Source organism: Gouania willdenowi, chromosome 11, assembly GCF_900634775.1.
Source record: "Gouania willdenowi chromosome 11, fGouWil2.1, whole genome shotgun sequence".
In the NCBI taxonomy this organism is placed as follows: domain Eukaryota; kingdom Metazoa; phylum Chordata; class Actinopteri; order Blenniiformes; family Gobiesocidae; genus Gouania; species Gouania willdenowi.
Window position 1 is genome coordinate 3,080,231 of NC_041054.1, and position 19,427 is coordinate 3,099,657.

The following is a 19,427-nucleotide window of genomic DNA, read 5'->3' on the forward strand; positions in this document are numbered from 1 at the left end:
TGTTGGAAAGGACTGTGCGACATATTTCCTTCCGTAAACACCATACGTGCCTGAGGGGTCATGGGTCACCTTAGGACCTCTTCCTGCGCATGTGGGTCACTTTATATCATTTAACATCTCTCTATAAAAGCAAGGAATCTCTGTCTGTCTGTGTGTGTTTTCCTCAAATATCTCTGTGTATCAGGATCAGACTGACCCGAGACTTTCAACATGGCTGCTGCTTGGTTCAAGGGTGTGCAACGTCAGATATGTTTGGACACCCCACACCTCACCTCCTGAGTCGACGGATGTCATCAGTCCTAGCTCTACAGTGATGATGTCATCAGTTAGAACATTAGAACATTGGAACTACCTAGACAATCATTGCACACCGTAGCCACGTACGTGCCAGAGCCAATCACTGGACAGCCCACCCCCACGCCCCACCCATTTTGGAACATTGGTCCTCTACCTCTACAGTGATGAGAGCCTAGATAGTCTGCCCATGCATGCATAAATACAGACTTCCTACGGGCACTGCACTAGTGTACTATAAACAACCACACAAAAAAATCTTATTTTTTGAAAAAACCTGAATGGTGCATTAAGACACGCAATGTAAACGTAGTGTTATTTACCATCAAATGATCCACAAACATAAAGAAGCTAAGCATTCATATTAAACAGAAGGAAACAAACTTGATTCATTCTCTTAACCAAAGCTTGTGGTTCAAAGCTACACAGTTTAAATCTGGTTTTCAAAATTTGTCAGACCATGAAAACAAAACAATTAAAGAGTAACTCAACCCAGGGACTTTGGCTAACATGCCTTGATTGTGGGCGTGGCTTCTGGAGCAGTTAAGACATACTCGGGCTATACTATAAAATCTCCAAAGGCGGGTCTCCGAAAATTTCCGAAGTGTCGACATGAAATGTGTTTCCGTGAGTTTTATGGAAATGCATTTTGGGAATCTTGGAAGTATACTACAGTGGGAACGCTCATCATCCTAATCCTCCTAACCATACTTATAGCATATAGTAGTAGTTTGTAGTGCAAAGTACGGAGTGTGACATTTCAAACACAGAAAGTGTGTATGTCCCAGGTGAACCCAGGTCTCATTGATAATGGATTAAAGACTCGACCCATGAACAATCAGTACTGTGTGTCTCTCTCTACCTCTGCGGTTCAACATTAGTTCACTGGTTGTTTCTCTAATCATTGTTGAAAACCAACTTTCCGTGGAAATGTAGAAAAATGTCGCAGGATTTAATGAAAACTGAAAAGCAAACAGAAACTTTCCCTCATACACGACAAACGTCTGGTCCAGTTTGTCCATTTACTGTAACACGTTTGTGAATCGTCAAAAAAAATGTTTGCACAGCCAATGGAATCGCTCGCTGAGAAGGTCGTGTTTATCCAGAGAGTGAAGTCAGCCGTGTGCGCCGACAGTCGGGGCCCATATGAGTTTATGACCAAAACATCTGCAGTTGTCCACATGTCGACCACCGGAGCTCCTGTGGTTAAAGCTCATGACTAAGCTCTTACTGGCCATGCTGCATTACTGTGTAACTGTCTGCTGTGCACTGCACAACGCAATGGAAAAGTCTGAGTCACCCCCGTCTGGACAGGAAGGGACTGAGTGGACCGGCCTGTCTAAAAGCATAGCAATGGCATTTCATTCAGAAATGTGACATCTTTGGGCAACATAAGAGCGAGGGCATTAGACACATGTTATCCCTGTGGTTTTTAGCCCAGGAGGAGGAGGAGGAAGAGGGCACAGTGAAGAGTGATGAGGTGAGGAGCAGGAGTGGAAGTCAGCCTAATGGTTGCACCATGTGTGGCTCTAATGGTTCCAGCAAACCCAGCAGTCTAGTCGCATTCAGACTTTTGAGTACATATGAAATTCATCATCTTCTTTAGGTTGTATTGTGAAAATCAAAGATACGCATGATAAAAAAAAATTACTGTTTGCGCTACATTTGAAATCAAAGGATTTTCAACCTAAATATTTTATCTTTAGAATGTGTTATAAGGCAATACTTTTTTCCTCGTGCAAAGGAACAATTCTGTTGTTAAAGCAGCGGGAGAACAGTTAAAAATCATGTGCTGATAATAACAAGATGTTGTGCAAAGACGTAAACATCCAGCATTAAGACGATACACGGAGAAGGGAAAGAAAATTTCAAAATAAGCTATCAAACATGAACACATAGAACATTTTTAAACATTTTTTATGAAATTATGGCAACCGGAAAACTAATCAAAATTTCAAAAACGTTCAAAGACGCCAGGAAAGCATTAATTTCCTAAACCTTCTAAACATTTTGACAATAAATTAGTCATGATTGGACAAAAACTGTGGGAGGAGTTACGGCTTCTACAGCAGTGATTCCCAACCGGGAAACTGGTGCAATCGTGCTGTATTTATGTTTCCTTCAAAATAAAAGCATAGGACCCTTTTATTTAATTTTGCCCTGAAAACCACCCCCTGACCCCCATTTATGTCCTAACTTTCTTTAAAGCCCTTTGAAAGCTATGCAGTAGTAGTTGCAGACCTGAATGACGGGGTGTCCTCCAGCCAGAGCCTTGACCGCCCCCCGGCTGCCCTCCGTCTCGTAGTGAGCCCTGTGGTGAGACTTTGGTTGCACCTCCATCTGCAGGCTGTACGGACCAGAGCTGGACGGCAGCTGCCAGTCCAGGGCGGGCAGAGACGGGCTGTGGAGGCCAAACAAACATCAGCCACGTGTTAACGAAGGGGAGCGACGGCTTATTTTAGATGCACTTATCAGAGTAGAATGTGTAGAATGTGAAGCCGTGACAAGTCAGAATGTGCGATGCATTCATTAGCGATAAACAACATATTCCTACGTGTGTCGGTCACTGCAATATGCAACTCAACTACAAAAACTATTATACTATATATACTACTATTATTTAGATTTTATTATCTTTCTCAACACTGTCACATTGTTCTTTTTTGACTGAACCCCCTTTAATCGTTAAGGATTACATTGTTTTAAAACAGACTGAGGATCTCATGACTGTACTGGAACAAAGTGACCAAAACGAATATCTTGATTTTTTTTCTCCAAATGGCGATATACGATACAAATCAATATTTTTAACTCAATAAAGTCTTACCAGAAATACAATTCTAGGTTAAATTTGCTGACGCAAAATGCCACACATGCTCATTTAATAACAAATGCACAATATGTGACACTTTTGGCTATATATCAATACAGACAATATTGTAATTTTCTATATTGCCAAAATGGAAAACTCGATATATTGCCCAGCTCTAATCATATGTTTGAAAAACTCACGGGAATGGAACAGAATCACAGAAAGCGACGTGTGTGAACGCTTAAAAAAGGGCCAAATTGATCAGTCAGACATTAGAGCACAAATTAAAGCTGACACTGTATACAAAGCCTTTCTTACAATCTGGTGTGCAGTAAATCATGTGGACTTTTTTATATTCCCCTCTCCTCAAGATACCACTCGTACCTTTGACGATGCATCTTGTGACGTTTAAATATCTAGATAAAATGTTGCACTATATATTGTCCCACCTTTAGCATCTCTGTAATCTATGGTAGTTGATGCACTTCAGTAGTTTGCTCCTTACCTGATGTATTGCTTGGGCTTGGCCCAGGAGAACGGGTGCTGTGGAACATCCAGGAAGCCTCCGCTGTAGCTCTCCTTCTTTAGAGGAAGTCTGTTTGCTGGAGCTTCATCCTGACCAAGCTCTGCAGGGATCAAATCCTCCCCTCCAGGCTCCACCTTCAGGATGACCCCAGAATCCATGCTGGTTTTCCGGGCCTTCATGGGGACCCCCTCCCCTAGCTCGGCCCCTCCGTCCGTGCTCAGGGCGTTGATGGCTGCCAGGATGGCTGAGTTGGTGTACTGGTTGGTGTTTGGGAGCCAGGTCTCCTCTGTGACGCTGAGACGTGGGGACGTCTGTGGCGAGGGTCCGGGCGAGGGGTTGGGTGAGTAGGTGAAGGGTTTCTGTGGCGCTCCGCTGCCGTTCAAGCTGTACTTCCTCTTTGCACCACAAGGGGAATTAGGCCTGGATCCACGCGGGCCCATCCAGGTGTCGTCCGTGATGCTGGTTCGAGGGGAGGTGAAGGGAGATTGACGAGGAGACCCCCCCGAGGCGCACACATCCGTTGGGAGTGTGAGGGTGGAACCTTTGGGAGACACTGACGGGGACTGCCAGGGCGAGTTCTGGGGTGAGTTGTCGTAATTGTAGGAGAAGCTGGACTCGTAGGATGCGTCGGAGAGGCCGCTACGAGAGGACACGCTGCTGGCCGGACTCAGGCAGCTGGGGTCACGGTAACTGTCTGCGTTGGGGAGGGTCAGAGTCACAATGGAGTTGACTCGCTTGGCAACAGGAAGGCTGCTCTCCTCCTCCTCATCCTCAGGAAACTGACCGTAGGCTGTGATCTCGATGCGTGGACTCTCCAGGGTCGGGGCGCCATTGGGCCGGACGCTCGGGGAGGAATAGAAATCAGCCACTCTCAACTCGTCCTGGGAGTCGTAACTGTTGGCCTCAGTGACCGACACAGATATGGACGGGCTGGACTGGAGACCGTGGAAGTGAGAGGGAAGGCAGGGTGCGTCCAAAGGGAGGGAGAGACTGACGTTTGGCGTGTAGCCATAAGCATCTGGAAGGAAAACAGATCGAGTTTGTTAGGGAGGATAATCAAACACATGCTCACTGGCACTTTCACTGAGAGAGAGAGAGAACCAGACGCCAAGTCGTGTGATGGCAGAAGAGAAGCTGGCATTCCTGCTTCACCTTTCGTCTCTGAAGTGCCAAGAATTCCAAACACAAGCATCTAAACAATGTCCAACAGTTGGTCATTTGTCCAAACATCTGGTACTGCTGAACATCTACAGCATTCAACCTATTTTTCCAATCTTTACTATCACATAGCAAATCTATCTCGACATCTTTGAGCCCGGTTTTAAAGATATATTTTCATCCCTTTTTATATAGCTTAAGCTACTCTATTGCTTTGAGCCAAGAAGTAATTGATGTCAGTCACTAGTCACAAAACCTCAGCATAAAAATGTAAGAACCGCTAAAACTCAGGCTTATGTTGTAAATACAGTAAATACTTAAACAGAAACGAAGAAGGTGCAGATTCAGCAGTTATTGGAAGTGGAGTTAAAGAGTTTTTCCCTCTACTTCATTTAACCCAGCGTAATCTGTATCTTATTTCTTTATTTGTATATTTACTTATTTAGATCATTTTTCGACTGGAGCCTGTCTGTATTTCATGGAAACCCTAAAGCCTAAACCAACCAAAACACTAAAATTCTGCTTTAAGGGACTGGACTTGAAATTTAGCTTGAAGATATTTCGTCTTTGGTACTTTTTTTTGCGGGTAACTTTAGCCTTTAGAATATTTAGAATAAACCTGATATGTCCTGGTGCTTCTGCAAGTTTTCATCTAGACCAGTGTCTGCTTCTTTGATCAGCATGAGCCAAACTCTACAGGGAAATGAACGCTGGTGAAGTTAAAGTAAGCTCATCTATATCATCATTATATATTTTCTAATTTAGCCCATCAAACCTGAGACAGACAGGCCAAAAAACTCTGCCTTAACAGATCTAAGCTCAGTGGATTTGAACTCTAACACGAGGCTGCGGAGCATTGATGCTTACTTAACGTGGTCCTACCATATTCATCTTTGAGAACATGCAAACTCCACATAGAAAGGTCTAACCAAGGATACTGTAAGACAGACACCATCTTTTACATTATTTATTTAAAAAAAATAAACAATGGAGTCTTCACACTTAATTTTTTTCAGATGTTTAAAGTATGGATGAGTGTTAGTTTGCTAACAAACGTCTGCACTAACACCAGGAGCGTTCCTCATTTTTAACACCTCATCTATTAAAACCTGCGGCCGGTGACGCAAAACAGTCTGCGAGCGTTTCAAACCTCACGAGGCAGATTGGGCGGGAGACGTAACATAACGGGGGCCAAAAATAACCCCCAGCCTAAAAATAAGCCAATCTGAGCCCAGGTAGTTTTTTTTTCCATCACACACTGCCAGGTTCTTTAGCAGCTAATGCACAGGGAGCCCATAAAGTGTAACACAGTGAGAAGAGAACACACTGACGCTTTTGTGTGTCAGATTTGGAATGGCCATCAAAACACACACACACACACACGCACACACGCACGCACACACGCACACACACACACTATTAACAATAAGTATCAATAATGGCCAATCTGAGCATTAATACAGGAAAGACCAAAGGTCTAATTTGTTGGTCGTTTTGGGTTTTCCTGTCATTTCCGTATATTTTTGTCATTTTGTGTTTTTTTTTGTTTTGTTTTTTAATCATTCTGTGTAATTTTGTTGCTGTTTTGTGTGTCTGGAGTAATTTTGTGCATTTTTGTACATTTTTCTGCTATTTTATTGTATCTTTTGAGTCATTTTAATACATCTTCATGTAATTTTGTGTACTTTTAAATTCTTTTTGTGTATATTTGTTGCAGTTTTGTGTGTTTTTGGAGTCTTTTTGTGTATTTTTGTTGTTGTTTTGTGTTCATTTGTCTGTTATTCTGTGCCAAAGACACAAAACTGCCAAGAACAACAGAAAAATATACACAAAACAACATGTTTTGAGCGTTTACTTTGGGGGCCGCACAAAATTAGACCACGTGGCATGTGCGCAGATTTCCCAGCATGCTTTGTGGCATTGCGGTTTCAAAGTAATATTGCTGATTTCAAATTTCAGATTTGTTTTACACATAAATTCACGGTAAGTGTCACCTAACAAACACTAAAAATCACGTCTTTGCAGGCAATACTTTTCATGAATGAACGTGTATAACGTAAAGATGATTTTATAAAGTGACTAAAAACACATTGTTTTAAGCTCTGAAATGTAAAATAAATGTGAAAAGCAGTATTTAACAATACAGATGTTTATTTGTTAAGCTTACGGCTTTAACTATAAAAAAAAGTATCATTGTTGTTGGCACAGACCCGACCAAAATGATCCAACATGGGTTCTGCAAACAAAGTAAAGTACGTTCAACATAAGCTTTTATTGTGAAAGAATTAAAGAAAAATAATTTTAAAATGTGTTTGATGTCATAAACTTTGAAAGTATAAAAAAAATCACCACTGCTTTCATTTTAAATGCATTTTGTTACATTAAACAACATTCTCTCATCTTCAAAAGTTTATCTGTATAAAATCTTTTTGATTTTTGTAGTTTTTGTTTTGGCTAAAGACAATTTGCTGGTTATTTCTTGATGTGTGCTTACACTGGTTCGTAATTATACATAATTTGCATTAATAAAACATCCAGCCCGGCCCTATTGAAAACGTACTTGATGAACAGTGACGCCGGGGGTCGTGTGAACCTCTGGCGTTCAGGGTTTAATGAGGTCAGGACATGGGAATGGGAACGCTGTGGTAGATGTGTTAAAAAGCTGGACGAGCACAGCTGGACTCGCTGATACAGACGGAGACAGACACACTCAGTCTGTGCAGCTTCTGTCTGCAGTAAATTAGAGAGAATTAGAGGCCCGCGCTGTTTGAGGATGACATCAGCGTTGCACCATGTGACTCTTTGTCATTAAATAACACAGTCTACTTTTAAAATGCTGTGACGCAGCCTTAAATTAGTCATTCTTAAAACTACATCTATTTACATAAAATTATTTATAAATTCATACAAATATCCAGGTCGCCCTTGAACGTCTCGTCGGTTCTCTTTTTATTACCACATCTCCGTCAGAATATGTTCTATCAGAAAAAAATCATGTCATTATGGAAATGACGGAAGCCTTTGAGGCGACCACTTTGTTTGGAAGCCAAAAAACCCACAGCAGAGTGAAGAAAAGAAATATCAGCAAGAAAAAGTGAGTTTTGAAACCTCACAGAGGATAGCAGCTTACGGCACCACTAGAATAGTATATTTATATTACAACAGATGTTCTCAGCTTGTGATAATGTAAATATTCCTTATTTTCTGATGCCCTGCTGTGATATTCTGCAGTATCTCAGCTATAAACTGCTGCATATTCTCATTTATTAGAATTAAAGTCAACATTTTTCCTCATTTTGGCTCAAAGCTTCATATTTAAGTAAACCTGGAGTTATTTTTTGTTAAGCTGAGGTCAAGCAAAGAGTTTTCATTTATAGAAATCCAAACACAGTCACCCTCGCTTGATCCAAAATGCCCCTCCCTTTTTAACACCAACTCACCTCTGCTCCAGTTATGATTGGATGATGTCTTTAATAGCGTTCCAGCCCTGTTTACACTCATTATTTAGTGATCAGAATAAATAACAACTAGTGTCTCCATCACTCTAACACAAATAGCTCTGACACACTTGGAGGCACACATCTACTCCCTCTGTTCACTCCTATCTTTATAGTATCTGAGCATTTGAATGTTTTGTCTAAATATTATTCCTATCAGCAAAAGCATCACAGCCTGTTGCCCCGTTTACCTCCCCCCACCCCGCCCCTCACTCCGGTGTAACACTGCCTTCTCTTTTTACATCTTTCCCACTAATACAGTGTAACTTACCCTTTCCTTAGAGCTGGTGACAGTCACAGGAGAAAAAAAATCATAAAATAATATAGCCAAAATAGAAAATTCTTTCAGGTCAAATTTCTGACTGATCAGTGATGACATCACGATGTGCGCAAATTTGTAATACAGAGAAATACCGATATAGTACGAAAGCAGATTAGGGCCAATTTTGATGGAGAAAATAATTTGGGGAAAATCAAGAGAATAAAGTCGAAAAATTCTTTAAAATAAATACAATAGGGATGTAACGATTAATCGTAAGGCAGTTAAAAATCGATTCATAGGTATCGCGGTTGATATCGATTTTCTGACAATTGAATCGCAGTACTTTTTTTTAACCAGCAGACGGCGCTATCCGGAAGTGTTGGCGGCGGGCGGAGTCTGCTAATACTTTCTTTCTGGCTGCCTTCTACTCTTAAATATGTTAATAAATGTTTCATTACCCCCTTAGCACCGAAAGAATATCTGTAATATTACTTGACTATCTGTAAAAGTCACGTTTTTCTATTAGCTCTGTCTGCTAGCATAGCTTCTCTTCTTCACTGCAAGATAGCTGCATGCCAACCGACCACTGTATTACCAGCGCCCTCTGCTGGTCCAAACAAATATGACGTAAATCAGTGATGTTTTTTTTTTAAAGTCCAATTGTTAAGGCACAAAATACATTTTCAGTTGCACTTTTAAAAGAAAAAGAACTATTATGCAGTTTTGCATTGTTTATTATAGAACCAGAATTTAAATTAATAGGCTTCATTTTAATTTGTATTATTCCTTTATTTATTTAATTCAAGATTTATTTTTAGTTAAATTGCATTGTTTTGAATAGTTTATCAAGGAATTCTTTTGACAATGAAAAATAAAAGGAAAATAATACAGTATTTTCTAGTTTTTTTTCCCAAAAAAAAAATTTGTCTACAGTCCCATTTTGTAAATGAAAAAATTGTGAGAAAATCGTATCGTGAACCCAGTATCGTGAATCGAATCGTATCGGGAGTTGAGTGAATCGTTACATCCCTAAAATACAATATCATGAAAAAAGTCGATGTTTGCTAATAAAGTCAAATCTATGGAAGCTGACAAGGGTCAATTCACTATATAACAACAAATTTTAGCTTTTTTTGGCCGTCTACAAAATGCCGTGTATTGATGAATGTGTTGGGTTTAATAAAGAGATTCTTTCTTTTTCTAATAAACAGTTTTGTCATGTCTTTAAGGAGTTTGAAGAGATATTGCCAAAAACATAATCGTTCAGAAGGAAAAAAACAGTGAAGTTGGGAAGACATGGAGCATTCAGTCCATCTATGGCTATTGAGGAGCTACAGAAACAGATTAGGTCCAGTTTTAATGGAGACTGTTGTTGTATAAGGGAAATGGCCCCAATCAGCTCCTGTAGATTTGATTTTAATAGCAAACCTTGGATTGTTTTGTTTATTTTCAAAATTTTGACTTTAATCTAGTCTTTTCAACTTTAATTTTGACATTTTATTTCAACTTTATCCTCAAAATTTAAATTTTATTCTCAACATTTCAAGTTCATTCTTGACATTTTGACTTCAATCTTGACACTATATTACAAATTTATGTTCAAAATTTCAACTTTTATGTTGACATTTCGACTTCATTGTTGATTTGCCCAAAATTGTTTGGGCTTTAATGTTGACATTATTTTTTTAAGTTTATTCGACTTTATTCTCGACATTTCAACTTTAATCTTGACATATTTCAATTTTATTCTTGAAATTTCAAATTTATTTTTGAAATTTCAATTTTATTCTTGAAATTTCAACTTTAATCTCGACATTTCAACTTTATTCATGATTTTACCAAAATGATTTTCTCCTTTTAAATTTGCTCTAATCTGCTTCCGTACATGTATAGACACTCATCTGTCCAAAACTTATAAGCTCGGCAAATATTATGCGTTCTACCGTTTTACCGATTCGGCCGATATCCGGTCCAGTTATTTTTTGCTTTCTGTATTTTGTTCAATTAAAGTATTTGTGTAGCTTTAGTAGAAAATTGTTTTAAAGAAGAAAAAACGATGAACTGGTGTTCTTTGGTCACATAATGTGATTTTTCTATTAAGTATTTGTATTTATTTCATATCACATGTGGGGAATCACTGCGACGCTTGTGTTGCGCACACTTTTTGCTGTCCATCAGGGAGGGGCGGGGGCGCAGTGCACTCAGCCCTGAGACCTTAAAGTCTAACATCACATCCGGCTGTGAAGTGTCACACTGATGATGATGATGATGAAGAATGATCACAGACATTATTAATATTAAAGTATGTGCACACTCACCCTCTTCTGCAGACTTCATGTTGGTGCTGATCAAACTGTGAGCGCAGCAGCTCCAACTCCCTCATCCATATATTCCACACTCACTGATCCACGTAGTGCTCAGCAAACAGAAAAGAAAAGTGAGTCAGAAGAGTGAGACAAATGTTTGGACTGTTTCTCTCCAGAGGAACAAAGTGTAAATCCGTGACGCGTCTGATCCAGACAGTGGACCGGGACGCAGAGCAGAGGGTCTGACTGAGGAAGGGGCTCCTGGCTCTGTCCTCTGTCTGTCACGCACTGATCGGGATCACGCTGCTCCAGCGCGCTTTTAAACTCGGGAAACCCCGGTGGAGACGCACCGCCCCGGATCCCGGTGACGCATGTGCGACCAGAGCAGCTCGAGACCTTGGGATCCTCCTCCGTTTCCTTTTCTCACCACCGGGGCTTCCACCAACAGAGTCTGAAAAAGCCCGGATAATGAGCTCCGTTAGAGCCCGATATGTAACCGCCACCCGAATTTTTCAATATATATATATATACAGTACATATTTTAAATAAACTCAAAATATTACAACAATGTAACGAGGCAAAACAAAATCTCCCCTAATAGTGTCATTATTTTATTACCATTATATATTTATATTGCTTCAATGTAGAGTAGTATCATACACAAATGCATATGCTTAAAAATAAAAAATTTAAAAAATGAAATATATATATATTATAGAAGCATTTTGGACAACCTTGACATTTTCTGTAACTTTTTTTAAAAATCTTCCACATTAAAATATATATAACAAAATATTATAATAAAGTAACAAGGCAAAACAAAATCTCCCCTAATAGTGTAATTATTTTATTACCATTATAATAAATAAAAGGTCAAAAGTTTTGGCCTCTGCATCTTGTTACATTGTTGACCAGACCAATTTGGATTTTATTACATTTAAAAATAATAATAATAATAATAATTCAGGTTTTGTCACATATCGGGCTTTAACAAACCTCCACCCTTCCTGTAGATAAACTATTTTTAAAAAATGAAGTTCCTCAAACCATAATTATTAATAAAACAATACGTAAAATATGACATTAGTCTTACAGCTGAAAGGTAATTTGCAGAACAAGTTTCTACAGAGACATGTTTGCAATTTTGTTTTAAATATATTTATGTTTTTCCCTTGTGAAATGTTAGACCTAATGCCTGTGAAATATGCTAGAGACACACCCCTTTCCTACAGCAACACTGTACACACGTATACTGTTATAACACAGGAAAGCCTGATTAAGACTTCATTGCACAGGATTACTGGGAAGTATTTTTTGGACTTTCACAATAAGAGTCCTCTGACGTCAATATTTCTGAGAAATGGGAACAAGAAACAGCTGAACATTCAGTCATCCTGCATGTTCCTTATCAAACATTTCTTCATCTAAAAGCTCCAGCGATATCCCAGGACAAATAAAGTATTCTGTGTGAACTCATAATTATTGATGGTTGCATTAAAATAAAGAGAAGCCTGTTATTTTACACTCTGTGGTCAGCTGGTCCCTCCTTAGCACTGGGACGATGCTATCGTTGGATGCTCCAGACCTTCGAGAAGCTGTCAGCAGGCCACTGGTTTCTGTGATGACAACCATCACATGAGCCTCTCAGAGAATGTCCGTCAGCTGTCAACAGCAACATTAAAGGTCATTGTTTTACCTCAAAGTTTCAACTTCCACACACTGTTTCCACGGCAGGGCCAGACCTGGCAACCCTGTGTTCACAGCCATCAATGTGAGTTCAACCAATCAGTGAAGCAGAATTCTCCAAGTTTGTGAGACTGCGATCAGGCATGTTGGGTACAATAGTATTACATCACTGCTGAATGTGATGGTTCGTAATTGTCCTAAGGTGCATTCACACCGAACGCGATTATAGTTGCCCAAATCGCCCACAATGAGTCGCTTGAACATAGTCGCGCTTTTTGCTCACTTCATCAGTGACGTGACTTAAGAAAAAAAAAAACTCACTGCTGATTGGATGTCGTGACACAGCGTCACTCGAAGTTGCTTGAAAAGTAAAACATTTTCAACTTCGAGCGACTTCCAGCAACCCAGATCACGCGATTGTATCGCTGGAATTGTTGGAGTCGCGTCGCTTGACATCACGTCATTTACATTGATTTTCAATGTAATCTAGTTGCCAGAATCGCTGAATTTGCTTTCGGTGTGAACGCACCTTTATTTACAGCAGCTGGTCCCAACCATCGGCTCGTGGACCAGTTGGTGCCAGAGCGGAAAAAACTAGTTATGAAATGTACTTAATTTTCACGAGTGTTCTGGATATTGTACGGCTATGCAATCAGAACGGCTACACAGTAAGCGGCGCGGTCAGAGCGCAACCAGTATTTTGCGTCAGCTCCCACCTTCATTCATGTTCATTTATGTTTTTGAAGCTTTTCTCCACATTTTATTTGACAATGTTTGTCTGGAGGAACCACAGCCTGCAGTCAGCTGCCTTTGTAACACACGGAAGAACCTCAGAACAGATCCTCAGTACAGAAGCGAGCACGGCAAAGACCGGCAGTTCCTACGGAGGAGATGGAAAGAATATTCTAGTGATTCACAGGACAAAAATCTGCATGAAGGTTAACCCAACAGATCCAATACAATGCTGTTGCATCACAACCATCCAGTGAAAAGGTTAGATAATGTCAAATGTGCCTCCACAAGGACTTTTGAAGGACATTACCTGATTAAACCTTTGCATCTTAAACTTGAACGTTTGACAAAAATCACCATTAAAGCTCATAAGGACTCAGGTTTTTCCATTTTTTTTAATTTTCTCAATTCCATTTCAGGGTTTACCCATTCCCTTTAGATGACTTTACTGGCTATTAAACGTCCTGACATCATACCAAACATGCTAAATAGGGTTAATAGAGTAAACAACGTTTAAAATGTCAGGGTTACACAGAAATCACGTGAGATTACATCTGTCTGCCACACTCTCAGCCACCTGCTCTATAGCATGGAAATGATGTGCTACCCAACATGCATCTAAGGTATAACCAATTTGAAATAAGACAAAACTTCAGATTGTTTTTCGCATTTCAGAGTGAATTCAACATTTCTTTTCCGTAGAAAATCGGAGTCTCCAAGTTCACTACATTTACCTTTTAAGAAAACATTGTTTCTCATTCTCTGGAACAAGAAGGTGCAAATATGTCAACATGACCAATCATACAAAGTACCAGTTCTGCGTTACATCCAATCTTTAGCATTTATATGCTAACACTGTCACTGAGGTGCGTGAGCGAACAGCAGCACTTATGAAATTTCATCCACGCGTTTCCTCATGAAGACGTAACTGTGTGTTGTTTTGACCTGATGGAAACCTCAGGGCTGTAGTGGTTGATCAGGGAAGAGGCAGCTGTTTGCAAGTGAAACATGCTGCAGTCCTGTGTTGTTAATAAATAGCTCAGCTGCTGATTGACTGCTGGAGTCACTGCTTAGAGAGAGACACACGCAGTGTTTTCAGTTTGTTGTGGTGCTGGTTAGAGGGACGCCATCGGACCCACCCAGAACCCACCCAGAAACAACACACGGTGTCCTGCAGTACGAGCAGAGATAGCTTTGATAGCTTGTATCCACTGGTCCAAAGCAACACAGCAGAGGCTGAAGAGCCAAGGAAACGTATCTTGTCCACTTCGGACCCAAACCAGTGCCTCAGTTTGAATGCAGAGAAACAACTACAATTTTGTGTTTACATTGTAAAGATTGTTTGCAATAACAAGTCTCAACCATTTTTCAATTTTTTACAAGTTTTATTTATGAAACTATTTGATTTTAATAAGAAGGTTTTGGCGTCTGCAGAAATGCTGACTCTGCATGAATCAATCATTGTGAAGAGGGAGCCGAGCCAAAAGGTGAAGCTCTCGATTTACCAGTCCATCTTGGTTCCTACCCTCACCTACCGTCATGAACTTTGGATCATGACCGAAAGAACAAGATCGCTAGTACAAGCGGCAGAAATTAGCTTATTTCGCATGGTGGCTGGGGTCTCCCTTAGAAATAGGATGAGAAGTTCAGTCATACGAGAGGGGCTTGAGAAGAACCAGATTATATGGGCACCTAATTAGGATGCCCCCCGGACACCTTCCTGGTGAGGTTTCAGGATACGTCTGGTAGGAGACCCCTAGGAAGAGACTTTGTCTCTTGACTCGTCTGGGAACACCTCGAGATCCCCCGGGAAGAGCTGGACGAAGTGGCTGGGGAGCAGGAAGTCTGGGCCACGCTGCTAAGGATGCTGCCCCCGTTACCCGACCGTGGATGTGTGACAGAAGATGGATGGATGGATGGATGGTTTCTAAGGCTGTAGTTTCATCATATTTGGGTCTAAATTCATGATGATACTGAGAAAAGCAGGTTCTGATGCTAATGTTGTGACAAAAGACTTCTTATATATTAATAAATAGCGCGCACCATTTTTATCTTTTTTTTTTAGTTAAAATTTCCTTTTCAATCTGACAATCTTGCATTCTAACGAAAAATAATGATGTAAAAAATGTAAAGTAATGGTGACATTAAAGGGTTAACACATGTCACCACTTGCTAGTTCTCAGTAACTTCTTCTGAAGTCTTGTTCGTTGGGTTTTTTTGGCACTTCTTGAATGAGGATAAAGATCTGACACTGTTAGAGCACAGTAGTGTGGAAAAGCCCACGGCTCACTGTCTATCCACAATTTCAGCTGTATAGAAAAAAACAACGTGCGGCTTCATTTGGACCAGAACAAAAACACGGTGGAACGTTGGACGATGTCGTCACAACTGCCTTCAAGACATCGACTCTCGCTTCTGCATCGCGGGTTTGTTTTGGAAAAGTGATTTAAAAGGAAAACATAAAAATGCGACAGCGAGGCTTTGTGTTTTTGAGCCCCGACACAACCACAGCTTTCACCACGTGCACACGCTCACCTGCTGTTTTATAAAGTGTTTGCTGATGAGGAATAATAATAAAGTCATAGAGTGGCTTTAAAACACACCTGAAATAAGACGTTTGCTGAAAGCTGAGCTCCAACGTTTGAATGTGAACTCATAAAACTCACAAAAAAAGCACAGGATTACAATGAGGTAGCTTTTACTGACTGCTTGGTCACGTCTGACAAATTATATTTTCCTCAGTCAAATTAAATGTTTCCATATGAGAAGGACAAAGGAATGACTAATTTGAATGAATGCTGCTCTATTGTGGATTAAAAAATGCTTCCTGAATAATGTTTTTCTGTCTTATTTTTCACTAATCTATTTTATTACTAATTTATCCTCACATTTTATAACCATTTTACTTTTCATCCAGTTTATTTCACCTCATCTGTTGAGTTACTCCCCTGCACTCCTTATTTCTCAGTGTGTTTTTAAGGTTTGTGTGTGTTTTTGTCTATTCTACTTGACTGTGCATGACAAAGTGTTTTACTAATAAAGTTTTAATAGCCTGTGGTGTGTGACTGTTGACCTCCTCATCACGCCACGCCTCGTCCTCGCTCTCTCTTCCACTCACACTTCCTGACTTCCATCAATGTTCTCCGTTTTCCTGTTTTCAAGGCCTGTTGCCATGGTTACGTCAAGGGTGAAGGGTTTTTTTTTTTTTTTAAGGTGACCCTTTAACGGTCCAAACACTGTAAAAGCTGCGTTGCCAGGTTGGGCTGTGAGTGTCTAAAAGGAGGATTCCTATAGGCTCATGGTAGAGGATTTTTCATCATTAGCTGTATCTGGCAACGCAGAGCAGAGTCTTTACTGAAATACTTTTAATACAGACATAAGTCACATGTGCTACTCACTCTGTTTGTGCAGCACCCAAAGTAAATTCACAAAATGAGAGATAAAATATACAAAACAAGATTAAAAATACATAAAGTTACTCTTAGTGCATGACTACAAAGCACTAATGAAGCGAAACGTGTCGCTAGTATCACTAGTGAAGCTTTACTACTCGTCTACTCGTTCACCTAAACCCTTTACTAATAAAACAACATTTTCATCTTGAGTGAATTTAAAATATCTCACTAGTAGTACAAGTAGACTGTTATTAGTCTAGTAGTAGTGCCAGTAAAACCAAAACATTTACTAGTCCTACTAGTACACTTAATGCAAATGAAATAGGAGGGACTGTAACTAAATGCAACTCCCTGATTGGTTGGAATATTTTAGAAAAGCCAATTAACAGGAATCCTGAATTTACCTTTGCACACTGTTTTATATAAGGATTACTAGTAGTACTAGTTAACATTTTCCACTATACAAGCACAAAGAGTCAACTAGTAGTACTAGTACACCAAAGAAAGTCTAATAGTATAGTGAAGATGTTTGGTTTACTAGTAATACTGCTACACATTTTAAGTCTACTAGTAATAGTGGTAAACCCAAAGATTCTATTATCTAACGTTATTGGTCTGCTAGTAATAGTGGTAAACGTTCTTAAGTCTACTAGTAATACTTGTAAACCCCAAAATCTACTAGTAGTATTAGTAAAACACAAAGAGTATACTAGTAGTAGTGAACGTTTTTGGTCAGTTAGTAATACTAGTAAATATTTTTAAGCCTATCAGTAATATTAGTAAATCAAAATAAGTCTACTTGTAGTACTAGTAAACCCAAAGAGTCTAATAATACTAGTAAAAAAATTGGTGCACTGATAATTGTACATTTTAAAGTTTACCAGTAATACTTGTAAAGTTTACCAGTAATACTTGTAAAGTTTACCAGTAATACTTGTAAAGTTTACCAGTAATACTTGTAAAGTTTACCAGTAATACTTGTAAAGTTTAGTAGCAGTACATGTAAAGTTTACTTGTGATAATGACAAAGTTTACTAGTAGTACATGTAATGTTTACTACTAGTAGTAGGTATAAAGCTTGCTAGTGGGATTTGTAAAGTTTACTAGAAGTACTAGTGAAATGTTTTGGAATATTGGTCTATTAGTGAAATAGGCAAATAGTCTAGTAGTAGTACTAGTGACTCTTTGCTTCAGTACTAAAGTGTACATAAATACTAGTAAACCATAATTGAGTACATGGAGTACTAGTAAAGGTTAACTAGGTAGATTTCCACAGGCTTGCCTGAACCCCACACTGAGGTTGAATCTGCCGCTCCTCACTGAGCAGAAGTCAAGGAAGAACACGAAGAAGTGTGTACTTAGATGGTTTTGGTCGGCAAACATCCTCCCAAAGCATTTTTAGGGATTGTTGGGAAGCTAAAGAGAAAAAGTGGATCTCACTGCGGTCGGAAAGTTGACTGTTTTTAGCAAAAGGGAAAACAAGAAGAGTGCTAACAACATGCACGATCAGCATGTTTTCACAAGAGGTGGTGCATTGATTAGGAAACATTTCCATTCATTTAGAAGCATAAAGTCCAGGGTTCAACCGAGGGATTCTCTCAGTTTCCTCACAAATATCAAAACTGACTTTTGACAAAGTATCTCTAAAGGATAAAGAGGCTGTTTTCTTAAGTTCAATGTATGAGCTAACGATTGTAAAGTTGCTCATGCTAAAATAAACAGCAACTTTCTGCAACTTTCTGCAACAAACCATGTTTCAAACATGTATGTGCATTTTTTAATGTTACTTTTGACCATATTTACAGCAATATTTGAGAAATTTGTGATACTTTTCGCAAAAAATATAATGTCAATGTTAAATCTAAATGCTAAAGCTAAATCTACATCTAAATGGTAAATCTGAATCTAAATATTAAAGTTGAATGTTATATCTAAATCTAAATGTTCAATGTTAAATATGACATTCAAATGTTCAAAATGTTGAATCTAAATCTAAACGTTAAATCTAAATGTCAAATGTTAAATCTAAATGTCACGGGTGAAAATAAATATTTAGCTAATATGCAAATTCGCCGGAAGTACCAAAATAAAATCTCATTGACGCGAGCGTGCATTATCCGAGTGATTGCGCTCCACATTTAGATTTAACATTTAATATTTAGATTTAAGATTTTGATTTAATATTTAACATTTAGATTGAACATAAACATTATGTTTTTTAGGAGAAAAGTAAATATCACAAATTTCTCAAACATTGCTGTAAATCTGGTCAAATGTAACATAAAAATTCACATCACTTTTTTAAACTTGATTTGTTGCTAATTGTTGTGGAAAAATCATTGGCAACTTTCCCCATAGAAAAGCTTATTTGTTGAATCAGCAAAAGCCACTTCAAGAAAAAAACAAGGTTTTCGTTTTTTTTTTTTTTGCTCCATGAAACAAGTAAAAATCCACAGACAAATGCATTCATCAAAACCTTTTTTTAATCCGTTTTGTGACTGATATTGATCGTTGATCAGATGATGACGGTGATGGATGTAAAGGAGTGACTCGTTTCTCATTGTTTTACATACGGAACTCACATTACAATATATTTGAGAGTCAAATTAATGCAGAGATGAACACACACACACACACACACACACGTATTTTTTTCAGATTTCAAGAGACTGTCACCCAAGAACCAATGCATACCTGTGACTAATCATTAGTGATGTGTACAGTCTATGTTCATAGTTCTAAGCTCATCACATTACAGG

The 19,427-nt window shown here is 39.1% G+C and overlaps 1 protein-coding gene across 1 annotated transcript in view; it reads right to left on the reverse strand.

Annotated features, from left to right (window-relative positions):
* Positions 1-11,156, reverse strand: part of nfatc1 (nuclear factor of activated T cells 1) — a 65,421-nt gene extending 54,265 nt beyond the window's left edge. The window contains exons 1-3 of the mRNA XM_028461865.1: positions 10,868-11,156; positions 3,612-4,650; positions 2,536-2,695 (exon numbers count right to left, since the gene is read on the reverse strand). Of these exons, the coding sequence (XP_028317666.1) occupies positions 2,536-2,695; positions 3,612-4,650; positions 10,868-10,886 (1,218 nt within the window). The 5' untranslated portion in view covers positions 10,887-11,156. The remainder of the gene's footprint in view (positions 1-2,535; positions 2,696-3,611; positions 4,651-10,867) is intronic.
* Between the last annotated feature and the right edge of the window lie 8,271 nt (positions 11,157-19,427).